This window comes from Aquila chrysaetos, chromosome 1 (assembly GCF_900496995.4).
Source record: "Aquila chrysaetos chrysaetos chromosome 1, bAquChr1.4, whole genome shotgun sequence".
In the NCBI taxonomy this organism is placed as follows: domain Eukaryota; kingdom Metazoa; phylum Chordata; class Aves; order Accipitriformes; family Accipitridae; genus Aquila; species Aquila chrysaetos.
In genome coordinates, this window is record NC_044004.1 from 82,725,310 (window position 1) to 82,745,831 (window position 20,522).

General features: G+C 51.7%; 2 protein-coding genes across 14 annotated transcripts in view; one reads left to right on the forward strand and one right to left on the reverse strand.

Annotated features, from left to right (window-relative positions):
- Positions 1–12,327, reverse strand: part of SEPTIN11 (septin 11) — a 66,316-nt gene extending 53,989 nt beyond the window's left edge. For 7 of the 13 annotated variants that reach the window (XR_005932602.1, XR_005932595.1, XR_005932600.1 and 4 more), the window contains exon 1: positions 12,189–12,327. Coding sequence is in view for 7 of the 13 variants with exons in the window: in XM_041124080.1 (XP_040980014.1) it covers positions 12,189–12,215 (27 nt within the window). In the remaining 6 variants the exon portion in view is untranslated. The remainder of the gene's footprint in view (positions 1–12,188) is intronic. The other 6 variants (XM_041124087.1, XM_041124088.1, XM_041124089.1 and 3 more) reach the window with 1 other exon arrangement.
- Positions 12,328–17,597: 5,270 nt separating this feature from the next.
- On the forward strand, positions 17,598–19,960 carry SOWAHB (sosondowah ankyrin repeat domain family member B). Its single transcript, XM_041126023.1, has 2 exons — positions 17,598–18,096; positions 18,212–19,960. The coding sequence occupies exons 1-2, from the start codon at positions 17,630–17,632 to the stop codon at positions 19,914–19,916; spliced, it is 2,172 nt and encodes a 723-aa protein (XP_040981957.1). The 5' UTR covers positions 17,598–17,629; the 3' UTR covers positions 19,917–19,960.
- Positions 19,961–20,522: the final 562 nt, after the last annotated feature.

Consider the following 20,522-nt stretch of genomic DNA (forward strand, 5'->3'; position numbering starts at 1 on the left):
AGGCACTGACCCTGCCCTACACACTGTCAAAGGCTTCCCATCCACATACCAAGGCTCCCAAATACCTTTGTGAGGCGGACCTTTGGCTTCTGGTATCTTGGTCCTGCTCAGCCTGCAGTGTGGCGACAGCTTTAATTAAAAGCAGGAGGCTGAAAGGCTGGAAACAGGCAGCGGAACGCTGCTGGGTTCACATCTAGCTCGCAAGTTTGGTGCTGAAGTAAGGCTTCCATCTCTTAGCTGCAGAAAAGGCACCCAACACCAAGCTCCAAAGCCAGATAATGGGTCTGTAATGGTACCAAACTGCCTCAGAGCTGTGAGATGAAGCAACCTGGCATTTGCCCAGACACTCCAAGTACTTGAAACAAGGGAATTGTCTTCCCAAATGACAGAGAGATTGCAAAGTCTGCTTGGGAAAAGCCGGTAGCTAAAAACATCTCCCCGTGTTGCTTCCCACTTCTTGTTTGATGCATGAAGAATACTCATATTTAATACATTTCTGCTTACTTCAGAATACCCTGCCTAGAGCCCAGTGCTGCTCTGCAGAAGAGCCAGTCTTTAGGAACTAAGTGTGACACTTCCAAACATTACCCTGAGCTAATCCAATGTTATTTTTCCTGCAGCAGGCCGCTGCTCACAAGGCCATTGACAGAGATTTGCAAACCTCTGGCATTCACCCACGTGCATAAATTATTCCATACACAGGCTGCTGCAACATCCATTAGCTGTCGATGGAGCCCTGCTAAAAGGTTGAACTGGAAAGTATCCACCCCCACAGATGAATGAATGTTGGCCACCACATTCTTTGACTGTCCACCCGTCATGCTTGTGCTTTAAAGGAAAGCAAAAGCAGTCAGGTTCAGACTTACTTTTAATTTCTGCCCTCCTGTCAAGATTTGTGCTGTAGCAATCCATGCCGCTGCTCGTAACAGACTAGTGTTAAATTAAACCCGCAATTCTAATGTTATTCATTGATACACCCCAAATATGAACAGAACAAATTTTCTAGCCTACTACCCATCTGAATAGTCCAGCTGCTCAGACTTCTCCCAGACAGTCAAGCTAAACACATACCTGGTAGAATTCAAAGTCTTGCAACCTTATGAGTGTAGACAATACATATTGCACTCCACTTTGCTGAAATATATACCTCAAGGACAACTTTCAGAAGGGAAGAATGGAACATTTTGCAAGGCTGTTTCTCTGAATAATAAGCAAGAGGATTTGCCATTAGCTTGCATCTCCTGCAGTTACTTTATGCTGTAGCTTTGTATACTCACATTACTCACCTTTCTCATCCTCTTTTCCTCCTAAGAGGTGTCACTCCAAAGAAGCGTGATCTAGTGCCCAGGTGTGCCAGCCACCTCTCATCCCACTGCCTTGGCAGGAGAGCACAGAGGCAGCTCACGACAGGCTGCTTGCCTGCAGCGAGATTTGCAAAGGCAGACCGCCAGGCCAGCGCATGGCCCCATTAGCTAGGGTCCCACGCAGGTCACAGGCTGCCCATACCAGATCCCATTTTCTAGGCTCAACCTCAATTCCTTTTTTTTAACGGAAGCACCAGGATAGGCAGCAGAGCACATCAGGTATCCCTCTGCAAGTAAAGCACTGAACTGTTTAGCTTGGCCAACTAACTATGCCAGCACATACAACATAACAGCTAAGCACGAGTCCACCGTGGAGCAAGAACGACTGTGACAGAAGAGCAGGGGTCCTGCCGAGTGAGCAGGCTCCACTGCACTGTGCTTCGTCTCTCTGCAGCAGCAAGGCTTTAAAGACCTGACAGGGCAGGTAAATCCTGTCACAACTTTATGGAGCCAAACCTAAGGATTCGGGAAGACAAACACACCCAAAGGCAAATTCAGCCGGCTCCGAGCAAGTGTTTCCTGCAGAGGACTAGGCAAGATGAGTTCACACGAAGGAGCTCCCTGCTCTGACATGCTCTACAACTCCAAGCGCTGCAGACCTGCCTATCCCAAAATTGGGGCACGATTCCCATGTGCGGTGCACGTTTTTGCCCCTGGCTCGAGTTATTTAATGAGAGATATCAAAGCAAGTGATCTGCTGCTGCGTATCCCTTATTAACACCGCAAAGGCTGGAGATGCAGCAGTCTCCACCTCTGCACTGCTCAAAGAGGTAGGTAATGCATGAAGCCACAAGCAGCACTGCATGGGTTGCTTATATCCCAGAGCAGCTGAGGTCTGACAGGTAAATAACTGCTCTGGGAACTTTGTAAGCCTTCAAAGAGGAAGGCTAACGTCCAGCTCTTCCTCACTTCCCTGACTGTCCAGGAGAAAGAGCTGTGTTTGTACATGCAGCGCTAAGGCTCCCATTCTGCACACCGCAGTAGCAACACAGCACAAGAGCCCGGACCTGTGGCGGGCCAGCACATGTTGACCCCAGGAGTGTCAGTGCAGGCGGGAGAGCAGCCCTTCCTCGGGTGCATGATGTTTTTACTCACATCTCTTTGGGCCACTCAGTAGCCCCTAAGGGTGCAAACTGGAGGGTAAACCTCAAGAGCAGACTTGCACAGTCTTCCTACTTCAACAAAAGCCAGGAGGACAGCACCCATCCAACCATCTCCATCTTCCTTACTAGCACTGAGTGCTACTGAACCCGAGATGCTGGGCCATGACCCTCCTCTGCAAGGCACTGCACCAAACCAGAAACGCCAGGTCCCCTGCCCTGAACAGCTTTCAATTGCCAAGATATTTCAGCACATACAGTCCAGAAAAAGACCCATTTACCACAGTTAGCGTAGATGAGGACGGCATCTGCACGCTCTTCTCTTGGGACCACTTACTATGTGTTTTACATAGGGACCAACCACCTATTTCATGCCAGAAACATCAACCATTTTTTAGCCTGTGTGAACTTTATACTTCCCTTCATTGCATGTAAGCTGTATCACAGCTAGCCTGCCCGGATTTATACTTTTAGCTTTCTGGCTCATCCCACTGGAAGAAATCATCAGGTTGCTTGGTTAGGCTATAAAAAAAATACTGCTTTCCTTAGGTTATATCAAAACCAAGTAATGCACATCCCACAGAAAAAATGCTTTTCTGAGCTCCATTCCTGGCCAGGCCAAACCCGGGGGGAAATGTAGCTGTGTTCAGCAACAGACAGTAGCCACACAGACTACAATTTCAAATAATGTTTTTGTTTAAACAACAAAACCAAAACACCTCTGCCTTTGATGTGTAAGTGGTTCTGGCCTACAACAGAGAAACTCACCACATGTCTTAGGAATGCTCTACGTGAAAATTGCCCTCAATTGCATTTACATAAACCCTGAGAAACAAGGTCAGCACAGTTATCCACACTGCTCACTTTTAAACCCTTCTTCCTTATTGGAATTACTTGTTAAATCTCCTTGGAAACATAACTTGCATATTACCCTATTTGAATAGCTATTTTTTTGAAAGTGTTTTTAATCAAAAGCATTAGTCTGGCGATGCTTCTGTGCCACAAGATCCCACTAGATTTTGTGCAGTAGAGCTAGGTTTGTAAAGGTGACTGTGGCTGTGCTATTAATTCATTCATCACAGCTTTGCACCTTACAAAAGAAGGAAGGGAATTAACACGTGCTTTACAGACGGAGAAAACAAAGGCATACCAAAATGAAGGTATGTGCCCAAGACCACCCAGCAAATCAGGAGCTGGAACACTTGCAGCATGCCAGCCACACAAGCCCTAATCCCAAGTGGCTCTTGTAATTAATGGTCTAATAATGAATAATTGCATAACTCCAAATGCTGACTAGCAAAAGTGATTTCCAGCAGGATGAATATTCAGCTACCTGGAAACACAAAACCCAAGGTCCCGACACTACTACTTTTTGGCAATTATATATCAGAAACCAAACTAAATCGTTCTAATTGTTCAGTGACCATCAGCTGTGCATTCCAGAAACTAAGGCATTTCTTTGAGAAGTTGTTTATTTTCAACTTTCAGTCCAGCTTCTTTGTAATTCAGAGCATCAGGAAGGGTTTACCACTGCCTCGGTGAAGAGCTGCTCAGGGCCAAAGCAGAGACTTGCATGCAGGCTCTCCCCAGCACAAAGCACGTCCCAGATCCGGTGCCACTTTCCCACCTCCACTGGACACCAGAAGCTTGTGCTGCAATCACCAAACCCTGCCCTTCTCCACAAGACTAAGCCAGGACTACGAGAAGGACAGGAGCGCTCTGGAAGAGCTAACTCAAAGCCGGGAAGAAGGGCTGCCTCAGGACTCTGGCCAGGGACTCATTTCACGACTTCCAAAATGGGTCCGACACAGCAGAAGCATATCTTGCAGGTGCGGAGGCTGGTGCAGAGGCAGCACCCTCCGACCCTTCTTGTAGCGGGTCCCTATGGGGACTCATCGCACATCAGCCTTGACACCGACCAAGGGAGCACCCTCAGGCCCCCAACAGCCTGCTCCCCAAAGATGCTTAGCACCTCTCACCCTCGCAGGGGCTCCGAGGACTGACTGGCACCAAGTACCTTCTCAAAAGCAGACTGCAGGCTCAGAAATCCTGATGACTAACCAACCTCGGAAGACAGATTTGAGGGGGCAGGGGGAGAAAAAAACCACCATAAATTAGGTCAAACGCTCCTGGAAAATGCCAATTACTTTATATATAGCAAATTGCAGTCGGATGTCATTTAATCTCCGCTTGCCATTGTCAGATATTAGCTGAAATTCCCTGCTTTGCTTCGGCTGCCATATTAAAGTGCCATGTATTTAATATTAATGAGACAGATGAAACAGAATGAGACTAGGTTGGCATTTTCTGTGATAAAAGACACTTTGTGGCAGAAAAGCCTTCATTTAGAAACATTAAGGATTCTTCTTGGCTTGGAAATTACATACACTATACAGTAAACGAATGAAACTGTTTTCAAATGTAATTAAAAATCTTCATCTTCTGATTCTATAAGCTAACAAAGGCGTAATCATTGATGCATTGTTTCTTCTGTTATAAACAACCACCGTGGTGAGTTACCTGGCCACAACTAGGGAAAGCTTTACAGATAAAATTGCTGACACAGGATGTAAAAAATTACTTCCCCCCCTCAGTATCTACACCCTCGCACTTACACACAGACATAAAATTTCAGAGCGCAGAACTCTGTGACTGACCAAGAAAGAAAAGGCACAATGAGACCTGCCATAGCTCAACCTGGACATGAAACAGATTTGAGGGAGGAAAAAGCAGCAGCCAACGGATGTGGTAGTTTAGTGGTGTGATTTACCACTAGAGCAAGTCACCAGACGATCAAGCAAAATCCCTGCTCCTCTTGGGGTCTTGACGTGAAGATTTGAGGACTGTGCATGTGTTCAGCCCCAGATGGCTGCATTAAGCCTTGTAATCACTGCTAGCATTTACAGCTAGCAATGTACCTGCTTACAGTATGATGACCTAATCTTTTAGCCGTAAAAGCTGAGAATAAATGAGAACTGTTTCCAGTTATTTAATTCAGCAATTTCTGAAAATATCAGTCTTGACATCTGAAACTAGGAACAAAGACTATTGAAATATCATTAACCATGCTGTTTCTAAGTTCATTCTGCAGATATCCAAGAAATTTTATTCTACTGATTAAAACAAAAGGAGACAACAGAGAAAACAAAAATCTTTAACCATATGAAACAGCAAGAAAAGGAAAATCCAACTACATTTATGCACAACCTCTTTATTGGCAACCCTGTACATTTCCTACACACATCTGGAGGATGTGGGGTAATCCACGTTATTGCAGAGAGATGCCAAGAACGAGTGTCAACAATAACCAGATACTTTCACCTTCCCAGGTTGCAAATTTCTTATTTCCAAGCTAGGCTGTTGCCTGCCAAATTCTGTCCTGGAAATATAAAGCCAGGACCGTCACCCTGCTCTTCTTCATTCATCTGAAAGCTGCCAAAAGCTCCTAGGCTGACTCAGATTGGAGGAGATGGGTTTTCACAGGGGCTGAAAGAAGATAATTTGTGTGCTTCGAAAGGCAAAGACTTGGCTGTGGTTACAAGTGGAAACATCTATCTGAAAGAATAAAAGCAGACTTGCCATTCCATCTATACTGCAGTTTGTGCTCTTGTACTTCACGGCAAATCAGTCACCGCGCTGCCCTGCAGAGGGAAATACAAGCTCGCACTGTCACTGAGCAAGCCAAGCAAGTCATCTACCAAACTTGTTCCTCTCCCACCTTAGTTTTCTTTAGAGACAAAACCAGAGGCTGCCACCACCAGACTGTCAGAAACTTAATTGAAGCCATGTTAATGTGCTTAAGCAAAGCATTTCGCACACTCGGTGCGTTCAGCACGTCTGGCAAAGAGATTCTGTTCAGTCTGTTGCTTACACAGGACATCGTACTTCACTTTGCACCCAGTTAACCTCCTGGCAAAACACCCCAACTTTGCACCACACCTTCAGATCCACAGATGGCCCCAAACAGTCCTGCAAATCATTTACAAACATGCCTCTCAGGATTTGAAACACTATTTCTCCCCCTCCATTCCCATCACATGAAGAGGTTAATATGATTTCTGAATTAAATACACAAGATGCATGCAGATTTCCAGAAACAATTCGTATTAGAACTACTGCTGTGCACAGGAATCAGTTCTCAGGAGCTGCTGGCAAAGCAGGCAACATCTGTGGCAAACCCAAAATGTTTCTAAAAGAAGTCTTTTTCTATTAGCTTGTGCCAAGTATTCATGACCAGATCTGGTAAAGAAATAACCCGCAATTACAGTACTTCAACAACATATTTCCAGCAGCTAGATCCCATCTGAAAATAAATCTGGGATGCAGAAATGGTAACAGAAAATCCAATTAGATAATAGAACCATCTAAAGAGCAATAAGCTGAGATGGAAAAAACAAACAAACAAAAAAAAATGAAAACCAGTAGTAGCCTGCTTTTTGCCATCACCTTATCTGGGATGCTACTAAAGGAAACAAAAGGCTAAGCCTGCAAGAAAAAGATTCAGCTCCTCCATATTTTCAGCAACTTCAAAAGCTCTAATTGCACATTCAGATCCTAAGGCTACTTAGCCACTTTTCTAAACACGAGCACGGTCTGGTTTTTTTAAATAAGGAGTCCCAAAGATAGCTCAAAACTTATAAATTGCAGACCTCAGCAAAATAATTGTACTACTAGTGAAATGGCAATAATAGCCTTTGGACTACATTTCATGCCAACAGTGGGTATCACTTATATTGGACGAGCAGAGAGCGCAGCCACAGCAAGAAAGCTTGTGGAAGGGCTGGGTATTGCTAATGGAAAACCACAGGGAGCTTTTCCTCCTCACGGCTCTTTCTCCACCGCCTCATGCAAGGCCAACCGGGCCTTGCCTACACCCACATCAATCACACCTGCCCGAGCTGTGGATGAAACCAGCTCTGGGGATGCCTGCAAGTCCTGGCCCACATACGTCTAAACCAGGCACCATGGCGTAGAGGAGGGGGAAAAGCATCCAGATGTAACGAAGTAGCCAAGAAAGCACATCTCTTATTCCCCTCTCACTGAATGGATCACATAGCGGGATGCAAACTAGCACTTATAGGGAGAAAGAAGAACATTTGGGGTAAATTTTTGTTACCGCTGCTCTTAGCTAAGACAGCAAGACCCTGAACTCGGTTTTCTGTCTCTGATCTGGAGCATTCTCCACCAGTATTAATGCTGAACGCTAACAGCACCGCGGTGTTTGTCTGAACCATTATTACGCATCACTTATTACAGTAGGCTGGAGAGCTGTTCACAGAGCTGGAAGCGAAGGCAGCTAGATAGTGTACCTAAAAAAAGCTTGACGTACTACATGGGGCTTTTTTTGGTTCTTTTTAAATCACCTGGTTGCACCCAACTGTTTTTAGTTGAAACTGCTTCAGTATCTTTTCCTCCAAGAGCCACTGTAGCTTATAGGACTGAAGCCTAGAGCCAAACCAAGCCAACAAAGCAGCTGGGCAAGACAGAACCATTTGCCAAGCCAACAGAAGACCCTGTCCCCTTGGCCCCTCTCCTGCCAAGCAAGGCACAAGCTACCGAGCAGCCTCGTGTCCGTGCTGTCGGCATTACCTCGAGAGGAAGAGGCATACCAAGGGCACAACAGAAGCGACAACCCTCAAATTGCTCCAGAACAGGCAGCCAGCCAGTAAAGCAAACTCTCTCAGGGGCTGCAGGGGTGGGAAGGGGACATACAAAACATGCCTTAGCTCTTGAGTAAATATTTTACTTCTCAGATTCATGCTGCTTACTTAATCAATCCCCATCATTATTTCAGAGGCCCTACTCCGACACTAAAATTGATTCCCCGTGATCTCATCTACACAAAATAAGGATTTTCCAAGTATCCCCATCAGATCCTGACTCCAGGTCAGCTCCTTCATGCTGGAAAAGCTGCCCCATGACTGAGGCTGTGCTGAAAACAAGGCAAGGAGGAGACAGGTTCCCACCATTGTTAACAGCAAGGGGAGAAACAAGAATTGTCTGAAAGAATTTCCTACTGCAAACAAGGCACCGAGGTGAATAAAGGAAATGAAGAGTTCACAAACTAAAATACAGTCCCGCATGCACCGCCCAGGTCTGCTTCTCTGGCACTGGCAGCTGAGCCAGGCCCAAAAAGCCACACTTTGCGGTGGAAAGCAGGCAAGGAAGCCAAAGCCCATGCCCCAGGCCATCTCAGCTGCCCCAGCAGTGCCACCCAAGCCCACAACATCACCACATTCACTGGGACGAGAGTCCGCAGCCCCGCAATGCTCCCTGGAGAATACCCGACAGCAGGGACAGCTCAGCCTTGCAGTTAACTTGGAAAAAGACAAGCTGCAAAGTAGCCAGAGCACTGCTGACCTGTGCCTGGAGTGTGACAATCCACTCCTTGCCCTGGGGTCCATCCCCAACCCGCCTCGTCCCCCAACCTCTCTCAGTTTCAGCTCTCCACCCGCAATAGCTCTTCTCCCACCCAGTCGCATCTTCGTCGGTGAAGACGGTCAGACTCTCAGCTAGCAAGAGTGCAGAAACACTCACAGTGACAAGGATGTATCCCCGTTCTTAGTGCTCATCTCATCGCCTAATATCAGCGGTCATGGTGGCCCTGCTCCACCCGCCAACATGCATCAATGTGGCTTTCCAAAGGCGCTGCCCCACAGCTCTTGCTGACCCCAGTGGGTGTCGGTAGATCTGCTGCTCAGAGAAAGATAAAGCATGTAGAGTCTTCAGCTCCATTAGCCCTGCTCTACCGTCTTGTCTCTCTCTTTCATTCCCTCCCCTCCATGGAAACTGGCAGTCTCTCATTATCAAGTATTTTTAAAACAGATGGAAGAATACACTGTGCTGCTTTAATCTCTCAGATAACGTTTTGCATGGTTCCCATGCAAAATTTGTGTTCCAGCTTCATTTTCCATCAATTTTTGTTTGACTTGGAGAGGAGCATATATTAGTGTATACATATGAGTAAAAGTTACTTTTGCTCCTTTAACTAGACCAAGCTATGATTCTGTAAACATTTAGGATTAAATAAATAAATAAATAAAGAGAAGGGTAGGGAGGCCAGAGCCCTCTTCCATGCTCTGAAGTCCTGAGAAACCATCCAGCACTGGTCAAGATGCTGGGAATTAACCTGGGAGGAGGAAGAGGGTCCCCTATCTAGCACATCTCAACCGTTTCCAGGCTTCAAGTGGCTTATCTCACACTGAACCCAGATGACCATATGCATCCTTCCACCCTGATGTATGTTTAAGCATATGCATGGCTTTCATCAGCTGAGAGGTCCCATGGCAGCTCCCAGCACCAATCCTGCCAAAACTTTGCTTATGCATGCCTTTACATTTACATTCCGAGATCAGTCTCTATTAAGTCAAATGAAATTACAGGCAGCGCATTACACATGTGCCTTCACATCTGTGGGATCAGGGCCTTAAAATGAAAGCCGCCCATCCTACCAAAACACACCCTGCTCAGCTACAATTAAACACAGACACTTCAGAGCAGTTTGCTGAAGTTATTTTTTATGCATGCTTTTACAATTAACATAATGTTATATCCTGCCAGCATGTAAAAGGTTGTGACTCAGGAATGTTATCATAGTTTTAAGTCAAACTGACTCGCTTTTCGTTTCATTCCTTTTCTTTTCTTTCTCCCTTGCTTTAAGTCTACCCGCACGCTCCCTCCAACAAGACACATACCACTTTGGGCCCTTATAAAATATGATTATTATGTTGAAAGCTTGATAGGCAAACATTCATCAGCGTTGCCTTGCTCTACCATATAATTAGCTATTTCTTCAAACTCCCTACCGCCCCCCCAGCAACACAACAGCAGCATGCAAAGTGGTAGCAGAGAAGATTAGATAACAAGGTATACGAGACGAAACGCCCCCAACATCTACTGCATACCAGCCCACTGTCCCTTCTTCTCTTATCACCCCAAGATAAAACAACTCTCTTCTCCAAAAAGCACCGATTCTGGAGAATGAACGGTCTGCCCACCAGGTGCTTACGAGGAAGCCGAGTGCCCTCATCCGTTCCTCTCCCACACGCACATGCTTCTCACGCTGAAGGATGCTTTATTCTGCAGTCAGTCCCACGGGACTGGACTCACTGGCACACAGATTAGAATTTAGTTTAACTGGTGCAAAACCCTCTGTCAATGCTGTTTTGGGATTGCTCGTGGACTTCAATTGACCAAAAATGTGAGATGCTGAGTAGTGGCATCAGTTTAATAGAATGATAGAAAAATAAAGCAAAACAGATATGCAAGAACAAACAGCAATCACATCTTGCAATAAGCCATGTTCCTGAGCCTATGCATGTCGTGACGTTGCTACTTTACACAAAGCAAAACAGCTCTGCTTGGCAAAACCCTTCAGCCTGCCCTAAAAACCTGCTGAAATGGTGATCTCAGTGCATCTTCTTATACTGAAAGACCAACTTCCAAGCATGCTTTAGACCGTAAGATCAAGGAATCATTTCAGAAGAAGCTTTACAAACAGCTGGTATAATTTATAGGTATTCTGTTAACAAACATCAGCTCTTATTTTGCTTAGTAGCATAACTTCCCGACCTCCAGTAACAACATTAACCCCGTCTTCATACATTTGCTTTGCCACATCAGAGGAACCATATAGCCCCACAGATCCATAAAGGCACAATAAATGCTAAAAGAAACTGCCTCATCCTGGTCACATCTTGAACACAGACCATTTTCTTATTATGAGAAGGAGCCACATTCAAGTCCTCCGCTCATGGGCAACATCTGTTTTACTCGCAAGCACTAAAAAAGTCACCGAGAAGTCGGTCAAGTCTCTCTCCCTCCCCCGGCCGACGATGCACAAAAGTGCATTCAGTCTGGTCATGGTGGAGTTTCATTCACGTTTCTACAAGCTAGATGCGAGATTTTTTTTTTTTTTTTTCGGGAACAGCATCTGTTAGTTTTTGTGGGTTAGGTTTTGTGGTTTGGGTTTTTTTTTTTTCTTTTCTCTCTGTAAAGGGGAAATCTTTTGTCTTTCTCAACATGGATGTAAGAAACTCCCGGCCAACCCATCCCCAGAAAAAACGGGTCACGCTGCAAGACGCAAAACACTCGTGCTCCGCGGAAGGCTTTCACGCCGGGATTTCCATGACCGTTGCCCGCCGCAGCCGAGCGCAGAAAGCCTCCCCCCAGGGGCTGCGGGCACTTCCCCGCCCGCCAGGCCGCCCACCCCGTACGAAGCACAGCCCTCCCCGCTCCCACCTCTTCCCATCCATGGGAATCGCCGGGGTAGCAACAGCCGCGGCAAGACACTAACCGCGGCCCCAGCCCTGGCGGGAAGCAGCCCGGGGACCACCCCCGGCGTCTCCCCGCTGCCCCGTGCGGTTCAACGCCAAGGGCTCCGGGGGGAGCCGCCCGCCGCCGGGCCCGGCCCCGCTACAACAAAGAGCCGCGGCCCCAAACCGGGGCGAAAAAGTTTTGCGAGGGTCCCCCCGGCCCCGGGAAGAGGCACAGGCGGCGGCGCCCCGGCACGCCGCCCCGGCGACCCCGCCGTCCCCTCGACCCTCCGCACGACACCCCGGGCGCTGCGCCCCTACGGTCCCCGGCACGGCATCCCCGGCCCCGCACGCCGCCGTACCGGGGCGACCGGCCCCCAGCACCGCGCCCCGGGCGTTGCATTGCACCCCTCCGTTCCTCCAGCCCCGCAGGCCCCGGCATCGCTCCCCGCCGCCGCCGCCGCACCCACCGCCGGTCTCCCCACGGCCACGGCCATCGCGGTGCGGTGCAGTGCGCTGCGCTCCCCGGCCCGCCGCCGCCGCCGCCTTCTGCGCTGGCTGCTAGGGCTGCAACATGGCCACCCGGCGGGGAGGGCCCATGCGCAATGCAAAGGGGCCGGGCGGCGAGGCGGGACCCCCCCGGCCCTCCCCCGGGGCCGCCGGGGAGCGCGGACGGGCGGGCGGCACCGCCCCGGCCGGCCGCAGCCCCGCGCCCGCTCGGGGAACCCCGCCGGGCGGCCGGAGCCCCGGGGGGCCGCCCCGGGAGCGCGATCGATCCCCAGCGGGAATTGCAATTAACCCTCTCTTGGCGAGCCCTCCGGGAAGGGGCCGCGCCGCTCTGCCCCACCGCCCGGCTGGCCGGGGAGGGGGAGCTCGGCCTGCACCCTGCCCGCCGCCCCCCCCCAGCCCGGCCGCTTGTCCCCCTCCCCTTCACCTGAAAGGGCCACTCTCTCCGACTCCGGCAGCCCTAGAGCGATGGGGGGGGGGGGGACAGCTGAAAGCAGAGAGACCCATCTGCTCCCGGGGCCCTTGCAAAGAGATGGCCCAGCAAGGCACTGGTGAGGTCCTCCCGCTACCAGTTTGGTTAAGAAGGAGAACGGGGATTCGGCAAAGAGGTATTTGTAACAGGGAGTCAGACAGGAGCTCCCACAGCGGGGGCTGTTTGCCAGCAGGAGCCCTAATGCCCTCCTATAATGACATAGAGGGCAAAACCAGGCACCCCATTCCTCTTGTCTCTCTGAGCCCTCCCCTCCTGCCCAACACGCTCATGCTCCCTTTTCAAACAAGCTGGGCATACCAAACGACAGCCACGGTGGCCAATTGCTCTCCCACTCCAGTGATTTCTAGGGAAGAAGCGAAGCACAGCTGGCTTCCTTGCTCCTCCAACTAGCAAAATGCTTAACATCCTGATGTTAAGCATGATACCTCCTTACCTGCAAAGGTGGGACTCTTAGGACTAAATTCAACACATCTGCTTGCAAGCCTTCAACCAAGGCAGCAATGAAGGAAGGGCCCTGCTGGGTCAGCTCCTGCAGCATTTTGCAAGGCATAAAACCCCAAAAGGCTACAGAAGAGATCCAATTTGCCGCACACGTGAAGGACACGTGGAATTACAGACACATCAATGCTAGTCCTTTATGTGAACATACACAGAATCAAAACAAAAAAGCCAAAAGGATAAAAACTGAGAGCACCTTCTAGAACTAAATGACCCACGGTAGTAAGTAAATAAACCTCAGTGGTACGCTTACCATTTGTACACCCTTCAACCCAAAGCTTTTACCTTTTCACTCTAAAAGCCATTTTTATACCACTACGAAGAAACACATGGCTCTTTGTAGGTATCTACAAAGTCCAGGCATTGTCTTCCCACAGCTCTTTTTATTGTGTTTTGAAGGACTCGGGAGCTGATACTTGAGAGCCGTCACCCATGCCCGCTCCCACAAGCCCCCAGACTGAACAGGAACCAGAGGAAGCAAAGAGCACTGCCTGGTACTGGTCCTCACCTGGGGCTGAGCATCTGCACCTGGGGCAGCAGCCCTTAATTGGGCACGGGTGCAGCCATCAATAGCAAAGCTGCTAAACCAAAAAATTCTAATGGGGTTTCTACCTGTAAATTTTTGCAAGCATAGTTGACGCGGTGCTTTTATTACACTAATGTGTTAGGCGTTAGTGCTAATATCCTAGGGAGGCTGCTATATTAGACTCATGTTCCTGCCCTTATAGCAAATTCCTCCTGCATGCACAGCTCCAGGTGAGGAGGTGCTGAGCGTGCCTGTACTGGGAAATGTGCTCAGACCAGCGCAGCCTCTAGTGGAAACCCGATGATCGTATCTAAAGAGTTGCCCTCATTGCATCTGTGGGTGAGGCAGACACAGCTTCCCCTTGTCTGAATTACAGGCATGCGTGATATTCCTGCATCAGCTTAACTAACGCAAAGACCTTCCGCGTTTGCAAAACCCTAAGGTGACTCACCTTGTCCTTCCTTGGCCCAAAGCTTGGCTCAAAGTGGTGGAGTTTTCTCTGTGACACTCATGCATACAGACCTTCCTGGGTATGGCTGTTCATGCTGAAAGAGTAGGGAAAAAAAACCCATCATGACAAAGAAATGTTCTGCAATCTCTCTATATCTCAGCTAGCGTAGTTCCTTGCATTCCTAGTGTTCAGTGGGAAGAAGCAGACCCCTCGCTCCACAAAGTTTCATAACTGCTGCTAACAAATCGGTACCTGTGGAAAGGGAATTGCCAGTCCCTCACTCTAGAGACCCCGCGGGAACCATTTCCATTTTTCCAAAGCTGTTTTGCATCATTTTGCAGATATGGCACATCAGTGCTTTAATAACCTTTTGTGCCAGCTGTGGGGCAATTTCTCAGATTACATGGGATGAGAAAATACGCAAGTAGACACAGAACCTGAGTTAACTTACCTGCTGTTTAAAAACAAACACAGGTATATAGCTCCCTAAAGGCAACATCTTCTTGCACAACAATAGGAAGCTACAAGACTAAGTGGTGGGCTTATTTTTGGGGTTTTTTTTAATGTTGAAGTAATGCTTCATCCTGCCTCCATTTTGTGATTAGCACTGCTCACAACTTATTCAAATTTCACCCAAAGAGACCTGCTGTGTCCAGAACTCCCAAAGAGGGCGAGACCAGGGTAAATTCAGCAATACTGAGGACTCCTACCCACAACAAAACTGACTAATTTACAGACAGGGTAAATCATTAAAGCATAAAGGGAAACAAGAGTCTCTTTAAACCTCTTACCGTGAAGCAGGCAATGAAGCAACTCCAGGTAGTAGGGCTACGCTTCTCCTTGCCTGCATGCAGTGTTACACTCCCTTAATCCCAAAATGTGATTTGCAGCTCAGGCTGTAAGGGGAGAGACGTGTGCCAGCATTTGGTCTGCCTCTGAATCAACGCGAGCTACTCTTTCAGCAGACTTCTGCATGTGCCAACAAAGAGTATCAACAGACAGTCATAACCAAACGGGTTACAACCAACTGCCATATAATTGTCCGCCATCTGAGCTATCCAGTAAGCAACACGCTCCCAGCCAGTAGTGGCTGTCAAGTGAGATGCATCAGTTTAACCCATTTCACTCGAACAAGCTCAGTGAGGCTTTTCCAACCTGAGCAATGCAAAAGCATCAGCATTCAGTGCTGGCCTCAGTCCTGCAGGTACTTCAGCAGTCACTTAGTGTTACCTGAGTGTGTTTCACTAACTTCAAGAAAAAAGTTTACAGGGTGAGGGCTGACATTTCTCAGTAGAAAAACATCTATTTTTTTTTAGTCAAAGCTAAGCTTACAGTAAGGAAGATAATACCTCCAAGAGTGTTTAAATAAAAATATGATCTCATAGAAAGCCTCCTGCTTACACCTTAGTCCATTAAACCAAAACAACGCTTGCATAGGAGTGTTGTCATTTGCCACTGTTATTTACTCGGATTTTTTATCTTCACAATCTACCCTCCTCTCTTATTTGTGATCACAACTGTATCATTATGCTCCATTCATTTCATCACAACCGCTTCCGCTGAGAGCGTGCTGCTCTCAAACACAGAGTTGTGACTGCAATTCAGGGCTCATCAGAAGAAGAGGGAGAAAGGTATTTATGGATTGAAGAACTGTACCAAAAGCATGTACAAAATCATAAAATATTAACATGAGACTTACCCTTTTCTCAGCACCTGCACCCACCTCAGATGAACACCACTGATGGGGTGCAGCCACACTCTCCTATAATATACACCACAGGGAAAACGAAAAGCAAGATGTGGCAGAGCACGTAGCGCACTTTCTCTTGCTGTATCACCCAAGCAACCCAAACCTTGGCACACTGGAAGACTTTTCTGATACATTGCATAAACTGTAACTTCTGACTTAGAAACTTGAAACTTTCTTTCAGGGCTGCTCCCGCCACTCCAGAGGTTACAGTTTAACAGTCCTGCAGCTGCACAGAGCAATTTATCCTGCAAACCGGCATTATAACGTATTGAGGCAGAAACTAATGCTTCAGAGTCAGCAATCCAAAAGCACAGAGCTGTGTAGCTTGCTTACTCGAGAGCAACACTGCCGCACGCATCCACTCTTGAACGTGTTTGCAGGGGATGAATCTTAGAAGTTATCCCGAGGTTTTGTGTTACCGAAACAGAAATCACAAGCCTGTACACACCATCTATTGCAATCTCTGCCTGGGGTTTGTGAAGGTGGTGTACACTTCTGGACTTGCAGCGGGCTGGAGGGTATTCCAGCTGCCTAGATTACAGGCAGCTAAAAATATTTACGGATACCCGGGAGCCTGCAGTAGAGATGAGTTCTGGAGCGTCACTTAGGACCGGATCCAGACCTCTTTAAAGCCAGGAGCCTATATCGAGCTCAGTCCCTCCACACCTCTGTTCCCCGACTGTAGGAGAGAAAAAACCAGCACACCCTCTCTCCCACACTTTCCACCCATATTCACTCCCCAAACTCCTTGGGGCAGGGGCTCCCATTTGCTTGGTGTATACAGGACACATTGTCCACTGGGGCCCTGATCTTATCCATCCCATTTAGCTGTAATGTACACCCTCGTGATAATAGCATTAGCAATACAGAACAACACTAGGTCCCCAGTCTAGCACTACATGTGTCCAACCTGCCTCAGGCACACGGCGAATACAGAGATGATATGAGATATAATTTGACTTTGGGCACTCTTGGTACTTGTGTGTAGTTGTTGTACGTGGGTACAATCCCACACGCTTGTAATAACAGCTACCCTGAACCACATCACATTCGTGTATCTTTATTGCTAGTTTTCCTAAGTCACAGAATCACAGGGCGGTTCAGGTTGGAAGGCACCTCTGGAGACGGTCTGGTCCAGCCCCTGCTCAGGTGGGGTAACACAGAGCAGGACTGCGTCCCGTGGAGCTTTGAAAGTCCCTGAGGACGGAGACCACAACCTCTCCAGGCAACCCACTCTAGTTCTTGGATCACCCTCACTGGAAAAGAGTTTTTCCTCCCACGCAAAGGGAACTTCTTGCATTTTAACTTGTGCCCATCATCTCCAGTCCGTTCACTGACATAATGACTGACAAAGTGCTCTTTCCGCTCACCGCACGCCAGCAAATTACCCTCGCTCTTCTCAGAGCACTAGCAAGGCTCCTCCAGCCCCTCTACCCCGCTTCCCTCCTTCACCGCCGCTGTTTCTCAGCGCCGTCGCCCCAGCCCCACGGGCCGCCACCCCGGGCAAAGGCAACCGGGGGGGTGGCGGCCCGGCTGCGAAGGAGGAGGAGGAGGAGAAGGAGGCGGCGGCGGCAGCGGAGAGGCCCGGCGCGGCAGGAGGCGGGTTTCCCCGCCGCGGCAGCGCCGCGCACCTGGGTGCAGCGCCGAGCACCGAGGCGGAGTACCGAGAGCCGGCTGGCCCGGAGCATGGCGCGGGAGCTGAGCCAGGAGGCCGTGCTGGATTTCCTCTGGGGGGCCGGGGGCAGAGCCCCCAACACGGCGCTGCTCCGCCACTTCCAGCCCTTCCTCCGCGACCCGGCGCTGACGGAGCAGCAGCGGCGGGAGCGCCGCGAATATTTCAAGAGCCTCGTCAATTCCCTGGCCACCGTCCACCCCGCCGCCGCGCCCGGCGCCTCCAAGGACATCGTCCTCCGCCGCAGGTACCGCGACCTCCTCGACGAGGAGCTGCCGCCGCCGCCGCCGGAGGAACGGCAGGAGCGGGACAAGGAGGAGGAAGAAGAGAAAGAGCCGCCGCCGCCCCGCCGCGACCCCGACCGGCGGCGCGGCCCCCCGGGGGAGGTGGCGGAGAAGACGCGGCCCGCCGGGGGACAGCCCCCGAGGGCCGCCGTCGCGGGGGGCTGCGCCGCCCGGGGCCGCGGCGGACCCTGCTGCGAGTGCCGCCGGGCGCGCCGAGCCGCCGCCGCCTCCGCCGCCGCCCCCCCGCCGGGCCCCGGGGCGCTGCCCCCCGCCGGGCCGCCCCGCTCCCGCTCCCCGCCGCCCCCCGCGCAGCCGCCCCCTTACCGGACCCGGCCGCTCTCCTCGGGCCCCTGGGCGCTTCGCCCCGACGGGCCGCCGCGCTCCCGGCCCCCGGCGCTGCCGTCGGGTCCTGGGGCGCTGCCCCCCGCCGGGCCGCCGCCACGGTCCCGATCGCCGCCGCTGCCCCCCGCCGGGCCGCCCCCATACCGGAGCCTGCAGCCGCCCTCCGACAGACCGTCCCGGTCCCGGTCCCCACCGCTGCCCGGGGTGCTGCCTCGCACTGGGTCGGCCCCGTTCGGGTCCCTGCCGCCGCAACGCCCTAGAGGGCCGCCCCCCCCCCCAGTCCCCGCCACTGCCATCGAGCCCCGGGGCGCTGCCCCCTGACAGGCTGCCGCGGCCCCGGTCTCCGCCACAGCCCCCCACCGGGATGCCTCCACTGAAGGCCCCACCACCCTCAGCAGGCCCGGGGGGGCGGCCCCCCGCCGGACCATCCCAGTCCCCGCTGCTGTCATGGGGCCCCAGGGTGCTGTCCCCCACCGAGCTGCCCCTAACGCGGTCCCCGGGGCCACCCCCCTGCCGGTGCCCGCCGTTGCTGTCCGCCCCAGGGGTGCTGCCCCTCTCGCGGTCCCTGCAGGTACTCCCCGCCGGGCCCTCCCCAACCCCACCGCTTTCATCGGGCCCAGATGTGCTACCGGCCACCAGGCTGCCTCCATCACAGTCCAGGTCCCTGCAGCAGCTCCCCACCTGGTCATCCCCACCCCCGCCGAGGAGATCCAAGGTGCTGACCCCCAACGGACCAACCCGATCTCAAGCCCTGCTGCTGCACCCGTACCAAACCCTGCCGCTGCCGTCAGGTCGCGGGCTGCAGCCACCCCCATCCCGATCCCCACCGCAGTCCCCCGCCCAGCCAGCCCGGTCCCGCTCCCTGCAGCCACCCCCTGCTGGGCCACCCCCATCCCAGTCCTTGCTGCCGGCACAGTGCCCCGCCGGGCCCCAAGCCCCAGACAGCAGCCCCCCAGCACGGCTGCCTGTCTTCAGGAGCATCAGGTGCCAGCTTGCTTTGCTGGAGGTGCAGGGCATCCCCCCATCGCTGCCGGATGACTGCGGGCAGCAGCCCCGCACCATGCCCTCCAAGAACTCCCTCAGGAATGTCCCAAGCCGGGGGCTGTTGGTGCCACTGGGGCAGCGGGAGCACGCCTGGCTAGTGGCTATGTCAGCGGGGTGCTGGGCTCGGGTGCGGGGGCTCTTCCTGGAAGAGCCGGAGCTGGCCCTGCAGCGGGACTTCATGTCAGGCTTCACGGTCCTTCACTGGCTGGCCAAGCACGGTGATGGGCCAGGCCTGCAGGAGCTGGCGGCAGCGGCACGGCAGGCTGGGCTGGCCCTGGACGTGGATGCCCGCTCTGGCTGCGGGTACACTCCGCTGCACTTGGCTGCCATACACGGCCACCAGCTCGTCATCAAGGTGCTGGTGCTGCAGCTGGGGTGCCAGGTACAGGTGCGGGACAGCAGCGGGCGCCGGCCCTGGGAGTACCTGGGCAGCTCCACCTCGGGGGAGATCTGGCAGCTCCTGGAGGCACCCCGAGGCACCATTATGTTCCCCACGCAGCCCCTGGCCCGCAGCGTGTCCTCTGCCAGCAAGGTCTCGCTGTCCGCTGGCAGGACAGCACTGCCTGCCTGCCTCAGGCCGCAGCACGGCCGTGGGGCAGACTCCCACCGAACAGGCAGCGAGAGTGACTGAGAGACAGCTCCCTGGCATCCCCTGCCAGTGGAGATGGGACCTTGGTGGCCATCCCACAACAGGAAGCCAGGCAGGCAGAAAAAAGCTGTGAAACAGATTGAAGCTATTGAAGAATGTACTGTTAAATTAATCCAATGAACTGTTGTCTGAGCCTCTCTGCCCTCCCTCTCATTTCTCGCTTTTCTACCAGTGAGAGGATGCAACACCACCACTGGAAGCAGGCAGACCCCTTGGTAGGCAAGTCCTATGCAACCCACAGGGCGGGTACCAGCTGCTGGGTGCAGCCACAATCACCAGCATTAGTGGGACCATGGGTTTGGGGTCTCAAACTCCGGAGTGAAGCTCACAACCTGGCCCCAAGCAGGGCGGAGTGCTTGCTTTTGCTTACAGCGACAGATTGTTCTTGGTCCTGGGGTTTGCAAAACACTTGTTTACACCGCCTAAATTCTGCAGAGTAGCTAAAACTGCGTCCCGTTTTAATCCCAGCAGATTAAGGACGAGTCCTGCATTTAAAAATGCAGCTGATCAAGGTCCAGCCTTCCAGCAAGAGTCCTCAGAGAACGACTGGCAGTGGCGGAGCGTAGCAGCTGGAGAGCCCTGAGTAGA